The sequence below is a fragment of the Triticum dicoccoides genome, chromosome 5B, assembly GCF_002162155.2.
Source record: "Triticum dicoccoides isolate Atlit2015 ecotype Zavitan chromosome 5B, WEW_v2.0, whole genome shotgun sequence".
Classification (NCBI taxonomy): domain Eukaryota; kingdom Viridiplantae; phylum Streptophyta; class Magnoliopsida; order Poales; family Poaceae; genus Triticum; species Triticum dicoccoides.
The window spans coordinates 642004696-642014390 of record NC_041389.1 but is presented as its reverse complement, the minus strand read 5'-3'; the positions used below and the strand labels follow the sequence as shown (position 1 = coordinate 642014390).

General features: G+C 43.1%; 1 protein-coding gene across 1 annotated transcript; it reads left to right on the top strand.

Annotated features, from left to right (window-relative positions):
• Positions 1-627: 627 nt before the first annotated feature.
• On the top strand, positions 628-3532 carry LOC119306477. The gene is made up of 2 exons (XM_037582685.1): positions 628-1353; positions 3231-3532. The coding sequence occupies exon 1, from the start codon at positions 768-770 to the stop codon at positions 1266-1268; it is 501 nt and encodes a 166-aa protein (XP_037438582.1). The 5' UTR covers positions 628-767; the 3' UTR covers positions 1269-1353; positions 3231-3532.
• Positions 3533-9695: the final 6163 nt, after the last annotated feature.

Here is a 9695-nt window from a genome sequence, read left to right as displayed (position 1 = left end):
TTAGTGGTTGTCGTACAGGTACAAACTGGAAGGAGAATTTCCTTGGCGTGCGTGAACAGCTCCATGCGTGGCTAGGGCTCAACGCGGCGATGCCGGTGGACGAACTGGGAAAATGTCTGGAGGCATGGGTTTTTAACTTTTTATTACGCGGAGCGGAGGGACGTATGCGGCAAGGTTGACGACGGGGAGATGATCGAATTGGTTCTGGTGTCCACGGGGTTAATAAGGGCGTGTTGGGTGTGGCTGCGAGTGGGGTCGGCTTGTAAGGTGACTGTTAGTCTGACCCATTCGGCGGCTAGGACACATGTTGGGTGCTGGATGGTGCATTTGCGGTGCGGCGGGTGGTAGACAGGGCCTAGACTAGACATCGTTTACCACGCTGTCCTTGCCTCATTTTACCAACAATTTCTTTGCTTTCCCATGGCAGCGTTTCTATGAAACTGAAACTGATGCAACGTCACGTTTGGTGTAATCTTGTTGGCTTGTGCTCGTTCCGTGGATGGACGGATGCCAATTCTAGTTTTAGTGGAGTACAACTTGGGCATTGGGATCTTGATAGGATGGCCCCTAATAGATGATTTCTCAAGATCCAGGACATAATAATTTCCAAAAAATCAACGACGTTGATCCCACACTAATCTCGAGGAACCCGTGATGTGGGAAATGAATACCTATGACTTTGGCAAGCATTAAATCTACACGCAAGGCACGAGGGTGTCTACGATCCCCTTCTTCTCTTCCTCCAACCTCCGTCTCAGATCTCGGTGATGGAAGGGCCTTTGGCGTGGGGGGATCTCATGGCGGCGGCAATCGCGGGTAGCGACGAGGCGAAGATGGCGAGGCTTCGCGAGATCTGTGGGCGGTTCAGGGATGCAGAGGAGATGCATCAGGAATCACGTCGGGTGGTTGAAGAGGCCTCTGAGGAGGAACAAAGTTGGATCTCAGGGAAGGCCCCGCTCGAGATCCTCTATTGGGCAATGATGGAGGCGGAATCAAACGATCCAGTGCAGCGCGCGCGGTGGTACCGCTACGCGTCGCAAGATTGGGTTTCGTCCAATCTGGTCTGGGATGGTGTGCGGGTGGTGACCACGACGACAAGGTCACCGCCACACTGTCCGGTGATGCCTGTCGTGACCGACGATGATGTGCGGGTGGTGCCGAGGCAAAATGTGGCGCGGGTGGTTTCACAGTTGCCTCGTCGCTCCCCGCGGTTCCCCCGGCGTTCTGCGCGGATCCAGGCGCTTGCACAGAGCGCCGCCGACGAGTAGGCGTCTTCCTGGCAGGCAGTCAATTATGGCTGCTGCTGGGGAGGAGTCGAGGACTCCTACAATCGTTTTGCTGCTTCATTTTCTAGTAAGATTGTTGATCTCTACAAATATTTACATCCTCATGTACAAACTAACAGTTGGGGGTGTAGTTACGAGAAATAGGGTTAGGAGATCTTAGTTGCATACTCCGAAAAGTCTTCGGTGGATTTTCCGATGGAAGTTGATCATGTCATTGATTTTGATTGTAATACTGTTATGAGGATGATTTCTCCTTGGATCTTCCTGATGTTGATACCCACAATATCAAATTTGTGATGATATAGTCATTAATTGGAATTAGATGTTACTGGTGGAAATCTAGTAAAAAAGGCTACAAGAATTGGTAATTTTCCAGCTATCCTTGCCAATTGTACAAAGGATAGCTTGTTTTGGGGGTGGATTTCTTAGATTACATTGATGTTGTGATGATAAATATTGAGAAAGGAGGGGTGAGTTTTAAGGTTTTGGCCTTTACCCATTGAACCTTCTGTAGTTGGCCCTGGGCGGTTGGACTGGATGTTTTTGATCAAGAGGTCCAGGTTGGTGGGATAGGAAAACACTTAAGGAGAATGTGTCTTCTGCTGCCTTTGGGTATTTAGATGCTTTGGTCCGCACCCTAAGGGAATTTGGTGGGCGTGCAAGCGATGTGTGGTAAGGCTTTACTTCTCCGGCGACGCTACCTGGTGAGCAAGAAGGGATGGCTAGGGCTTGCAGTGGTGCAGGAGCGTAAGGTAGTTTCAACAAAAGGGGGAGATTTAACAACTATGAGAGAAGATTTAACAATAGAGGGGGAGATTCAACTTATGTATGATGTTTTTCTACCCCATCCCAGTTGATGTGAAGAAAAGAGCCAATTTCTTCATGGCTAGGTTTGTTTGGCAGGGAGATGGCAATAAGAAAAAATAACACTTAGTAAACTAGAACACTTGATTTAGACCTAAAGATCAAGGGGGTTTAGGGATTTTAAATCTTGAACTCATGAACAAAACTTGTCGGCTAAATAGTTATGGTAGAAACTAAAAATGGTATTTGGCACATGATTCTCCTGAACAAGCATGTTCAGAATGGTTGCCTTTTTGGAACTAAACCTAAGACTGGGAACTCCCATTTTTGGTCCAGTATCATGAAAATTAAATACTTATTGTACCAATATTGTAAAAAAGTGGGTAATGAATGCTAGATTTTGGGAAGACTGTTGGTAGATTTTAAACCCCTTAAAATCTCTTATGCCATACTGTATAATTTGAGTTCTGATCACAATATTACTGCAGCTGATGCCTTTTAGAGAAGTTGGGAGGGTTTTAGATTTAGAAGAACTTTGTCAGGTGATGCTCTAGATCTTTGGGATAGCCTCAAAATGAGATGTGATGGAATATGATGTCTCACAACAAGGATTCTATTAAGTGTATGTTAATTGCATATGGTCTTTTTACAGTCAAATCACTTTATAGACACCTTGTTGTTCAATATTGTGGTTTGCCACAATTGTTTTAATAAAAACTAAAATTTCACCAAAAATCAAAGTCTTTCTTTGGTTGATGGTCAAAAATAACATATTAACTAGAGATAATTTATTGAAAAGTGGCTGGATAGATCCCAAAAATTGTGTGTTTTGTGGTCAAGATGAGAGGAATAAACACTTTTTCTTCAGATGTTCAGTGGATAAACTAGTGTGGGGTTTTCTTAAATATGATTTAAATTTGGGATCAATCATGCTAATCTGATATGTGCTTTAGTGGATGGATTAAAAGAAACCAACATGATGTAACCCAAAAACGGGTGTTAGTTGGTGTCGCTGCTATCTTTTGGACAAATTGGAGATGCAAAACCGGTTGTTGTTTTTGGAAAAAGAAGCTAATAAATGTTCTAATTATGCTTATCAGGTTGATATGTCAATGCCTAACAAATTTGGCAATTTTGCAGATAAAAGGAGGGAAATCAAAGGGTGTTGACGCTAGGAGCATAAGTCATGGAGTAGGTGGCAGGTGAAGCCTACCGTGCAGCGTGGGGGTGGCATCGTACGGGGGTTCTTCTGAGGATCACCGGCTGAATTTCCTCGACTGGCTATGTCCCTGGCATGGTGCACCACTCCTATGTTGGCCTTGCTTTTGGATGCCTTGATTCTCCTTTGATGATCCACCTATCAGACTGAGTTTTTAGTATCGTTCTTCAGTTAAACTGGTGTGCGCCTTTGGTGTGTAATAATAAATTGAAGTTTTGTGATTTATTGCATGTTTAGTCGCTTTGCTGTTCAGCATTAGGGGCTTGTGATCGATCGAACTAAATGATTTGTTTTAATGGTAAAACATGTGAAAGAACATGATATACTACTGTGTGTGTGGGGTGCGAAGGCCCCTATACATGATATTTCTTGAGCCCACGTATAGTAGGAAATAATCGAAATAATCGACGAGACCATAGAATTGGAATGTTGGGAAACCGCGATGTGGATCCTATGGTATTGTACTCTCTGACGAGCATGTGCGATCGGTGCAGGCCCGAGCACGAAATGACCCGCGCATTGTACAATCGACAGATTGAACCGCCGGCGCTACAGGCGCGTGTTGTGGTACTGCTATAGTCGGTCAGCAATGAGTACTTATTTTAACATAGTACAGACATAACCGCTCATATATATGCGCATAGACTCATCTCTATGAACGCACACGCACACATCCTACCCTTATGAGTACATCCAGGAGACTGAGCCGCATATCATCTTGAGATTTTATAAAGTCATCATAGACGCCTCATAGTCGACGGGAACGATCCCTTCCACTGAATGCGCCTCGCCGGAAATCCTGAAATAAATCCAGGATAAATGCAAGTATTAGGACTTGAACCCTGGTGATCTAGGGATACCACTATCCTCCTACGTAGTGGAGTTGTTGTGAGCACTTATGCATAGTTTGAAGGATTGGAGCCAATAGAATTTTGCTCATGTCATCAATGACATAGAGAAGCTCTGCGGTGAGCTAGAGAGAATGAAGCTTAATGGAGCAGATCTATGAGTATGCAGAAAAAGAGAAACCAACTTGATGAGTTATTATACCGTGAGGAAATGGTATGGTTGCAATGGTCGCGTATCACATGGCTGAAAGAAGGGGGGCGAAATACCAAATACCCCCACCGTCGCGCTATTTGGCAGGCAAGGAGGAATTATATTTGGCGCTTGCGCAACTTGGATGGGACATGGTGCTATGTTTCTTAGAAGATGGAGTGAATGGTGGCCTCCTACTTCAAGGAGGTTTGTACCAACGACCCATCCCTCTCCACAGAGGCGGTTTTAGAGTGTATTGAGCCTAAGGTGACAATGCAGATGAACGAGGCCTTGTGCGCACTTTTCTCGGACAAGGAGATCTCTGATGCTCTTTTCCAGATCGACCCTATTAAGGCTCCAGGTACGGATGGTTTTCTAGCTCATTTTTATCAGCATAACTGGGCAATGCTTAAATCAGATATTGTGGCAGTTGTTCAGGAGTTTTTTTGTGATAGGGATTATGCCTATGGGAGTGAATTATACGATGATAGTTCTAATTCCAAAGGTTCCGCAACCTAAGGACCTAAATGATTTTTGTCCTATCAGTCTTTGCAATGTGGTTTACAAAATTGTGTCAAAATGCATGGTGAATAGGCTAAGGCCTGTGATGATGGATCTTATCTCTGAAAACAAAAGTGCTTCCGTTCCAGGTAGACTTATTTCGGATAATTACATCTTTGTTTTTGAGTGTATTCATCATATTCTATCTTTGAGATGAGGATTCGACGGTATGTGCTTACAAGCTTGACCTATCGAAGGCATATGACCACGCCAACTGTGTGTTTCTTGTGAAGGCCCTATGTAACTGGGGTTTTGCTACATCATGGATTCCTCGTATTGTGTGTGTTACTTCTCTGAAATATTGCATAAATTTTAATGGAAAATTACTCGAGTCTTTTACCCCTTCACAGGGACTTCGCCAAGGTGATCCTTTGTCCCCGTTTTTGTTTCTCTTTGTTGGTGACACATTGTCTGCACTGATCAGCAAGTCCATGGCAGAGGAAGGATTGGAAGGATTGAAAATATGCTGAAGAGCACAAATTATTTCACATCTTCTATTTGCGGATGACTCATTGTTATTCTTTCAAGCTTATGAGCAGCGGGCAGGTTTGGTTAAGGATGTTTTGAGCAATTATGCCTCGCCACGGGCCAACACATTAACCCTACCAAGTGTTCCATTCTTTTTTCTGAAAGTTGCTTACCTGCAATTTCCATGGAGATCAAAACTATTCTAGGTCTCACAGATGAAGGTTTTTAGACTAAGTACTTGGGCCTTGCAGTGTCTGAAGGGAGGATGCACAAGGGTAGATTTGAAACCGTTCAAGCGGTGTTGAGTAAACGTCTAGTGGTTGGAGTGAACAATATTTGTCTTATGGAAATAAAGATATTCTTATTAAGGAGATGGCCCAAGCTATCCCTTCATATGTCATGAGTGTGTTCCGTCTTCCTGCCTCGGTATGTGATGATCTTACACGATTGATGAGGCAATATTGGTGGGGGTCGAGAAGGGAAAGCGTAAGATGGCCTGGCTTAGTTGGGATAAAATGATATTACCCAAGTCTAAAGGTGGTATGGGCTTCAGTGATATGATGGATTTCAACCATGCATTACTTAATAAACAAGCGTGGTGGTTTGCTGGATGCACCTAACAGTTTGTGTGCTCATCTCCTCTATGCAAAATACTATCTAACTAGGAACCTATTGGACAACGTTTTTTCACATAACTCTTCGGCTGTTTGGAAGGGGATTTAGCATGGATTGGAGCTGGTGAAGAAGGGCATTATTTGGAGGGTTGGGAATGGCGCCATGATCAGAACTTGGCAAGATCCATGGATTCCGAGGGGTTCCTCTTTTGTCCCAGTTACTCCGAAGCGTAATTGTCGGTTTAACTAGGTGGCCAATTTCTTGGATGATAATGGAGGCTGGAACATTGACATGCTTAATACTCATTTTTGGGTGATGATGTTCAGGAGATTCTAAAAATTTGAACATTTCCCAGACAACAAAGTGACTTCTTTGCTGGGCATCTTGAGAAATTTGGAAATTTTACAGTGAGACTACCCATAGTGGGGAGTAACTTAGACTAGTAATATGCATATGTTACTAGTCTATGTTACTACTTCTATAGTGGGGAGTAACATAAGTGTGGTGTCATGCAACACTTCTTTTATTAGATTATAGACTCATCTTGTCTTGATATGTGTGGTGTTACCCATAGTGTTAATAACTAGCTATGTTACTCAAATCATCTCTCTCCTCATTAAATCATTATCACATAAGTAAATTTGCTGAGTCGAACCCTATATATGTTACTGTTGAAGTTACTCCCACTACGAACAATCTAAAGAGTGCATATAGATTAGCGACAACTGAACATGATGAGTCGTTATTGGGAGGCACATCAAGTAGCTCACCGCATGGTGAGCGGTTGTTATGGAACTGTATTTGGAAAGCAGTTGTACCGCAAAAGATGAAGATCACTATGTGGAAGATGGTATCTGGGCCACGCTCGACAAGGCAAACCGGCACCTGGATAGACATGGAACCTTGATACGTCTCTGTCGTATCTATAATTTTTTATTATTTCATATCAATATTCTACAACTATCATATACTTTTGGCAACATTTAAAATTATTTTTGGGACTAACATATTGATCCAGTGCCCAGTGCCAGTTCCTATTTTTTTGCATGTTTTCTGTTTCGTGGAATATCCATATCAAACGAAGTTCAAACATGATAAATTTTACGAAGGTTTATTTTGGAATATATGTGATTTTGGGGAAGAAGAATCAACGCAAGATGATACCCTAGGGCGCGCCATTTCGCCTTGTGACTCACTCTTAACTCTGTTGGAGTCCTTCTTGCACCACAAGAAAGATAATTTCTGGACAATAATCCCCTCAAAATTTCAGCCCAATGGAGTTACGGATCTTCGGGAATATAAAAATGGTGAAGGCGTCTGAAAATAGACGAAAACAGAAGAGAAACATAGTGAGAGATGCAATCTTAGAGGGGCTCCTGTCCTCTGGGAGCCATGGCAGCCATGGACCAGAGGGAAACCCTCCTCCCATCTAGGGGGAGGCCAAGCAAGAAGAAGAAGGTGGGGGTCTCTCCCCCTTCTCTTCCGGTGGCGCTGGAGCGCCACCGGGGAAACCATCGTGACGGCGATCTACACCAACAACTTCTCCACCATCATCACCAACTCTCTACCACTCTATGCAGCGGTGTAACCTCTCTATTCCCGATGTAATTATGTACTTGAACATGGTGCTTAATGTTATATGTTATTATCCAATGATGTGTGGAAATCATATAACGTGAGTAGATTTCTTTTGTCCTATGGGTTAATTGTAGTATGGTGTGATTGATATGAGTTTAATGTTAATATGGTGTTGTCCTATGATGCCCTACTTGTCGTGCAAGCGTGTGGGATTACCGCTGTAGGGTGTTGCAATAAGTTCATGATTCGCTTGTAGTGGGTTGCGAGAGTGACATAAGGTTAAACCCGAGTAAGGGGGTTGTTGCGTATGAGAGTAAAGAAAACTTTTTACTTAATGATATGGTTGGTTTTCATGTTAATGATCTTTAGTAGTTGCAGATGCTTCTAGAGTTTCAATAATAAGAACATGTGATCCAAGTACGGAAAGTATATTAGCACATGCCTCTCCCTCATTGCATATGATAAGTATCTATCGTGTTATATTCAATTGCCTACGGACAATCTTTCTCTTTGTGTTACAAAATGCTCTCTACTAAAACAAACTAACTTTTATTACCTCGCTAAGTACTTCTAGTTTTATTCTTAAAAACTTATCCTACTACACCTACAAAGTAGTTTTATTCTTGTTCTAGGTAATGCAAACGTTAAGTGTGCGTAGAGTTATATGGGTGGTCGATAGAACTTGAGAGAATATTAATTCTACCTTTAGTTCATCGTTGGGTTTGACACTCTTACTTACCAAAAAAGGCTACAATTGATCCCTATACTTATGGGTTATACAACCTGTACACTCTACGGTATCGAAGATGAAAGTTCCTTCCATGCATTGGTTTCCTGCAACCATGCTCGGAATATTTGGGAGATCATGCGTGCTATATGGACCTTGCCCCGTGGTGTACTCTTACTAGACAGTGGGAATGATTGGTTGCTAAATGTTCTAATGAATTGCACAGCAACCATGAGGGACATGGTGATTATGTTGATTCGGTGCATTTGGCAGCTGCATAATGACTTGTGCCATGGCAAAGAGATGCCTCCAGTGGTGGCTACAGTGGAATTTTTGATAGCTATTTGATGTCCCTTGTTTACTCTCACAAGTATAGCTTGAAGGAAATTGTTAAAGGCAAGATGCGTGCATGTGAGTTGGTTCACGTCCAAGAGTGTGTTGCGCCTGCACAATGCCTACATTGGCCTTGCCCGTGGGCTGGCTACGTCGCTTTGTCGGTTGATGGTTCCTTCTTTTCGGCAGATGGCACAGTTGCGGCAGGCATGATACTGAGAAGAGAAGATGGTTCGGTCATATTTTCAGCCTATCGCTATATCTTTAATTGCAACGAGGCGCTATAGGTCGAGTTACATGCGATCATGCAAGGTATGGATCTTGCTATTCAACATACGGACCTTCCGTCATTGTATAGTTCAATTCATCGGAGGCGTTAGCAGTGTTCTCCGCTGAAGCTCTCTCCTAGTCGGCATCTCGTAAAGGCTTTGTGTTCTGACAAGGAGTTTATTCCTCAGAAGATTCGACATGCACAAAATAATGTAGTCGATCGTTTGACAAATTATAGTTGTAGGGAATGTGTCACGGCAGTGTGGCTCAACCAAGGTCCCCTTGTATTGAGGATCTTTTGCTGATGCGACAGCAATCAGGGGTCTCGTTCATAGCTCCGTCGGTGTACAGATCGAGTTGGGTTTGACTTGGATGTAGACGCATGCCGACCACAAACAAACATGGCTCATACGTTACGTTATGGAGAGCAATACCATACCCATACCCATGTAGTCAAATGGGTACAAAAATCTGCCCATACAAACTTTATCCATACCCATATCCGACGGGTACCCATACCCATTGGGTACCCAATGGGTAGATCAAATAGTACACAAGTTATTCACAATTGTACATTCATCAATAGCACATTTGACAAAAAAAACATTTATCGCAACTCAATTACAGATAGATGAGTACATGACAATTATCTCAATTCGAATTGACAACTGGTGACAACTTTAACATAGGCTCACAAGCTCACGACACACTTCACGGGCAAGGTCCACATGTTAGTATAAATGAGTAGGGTATGGGTATATCCATGGGTAAAAGGCTATACCCATGCCCTACCCAT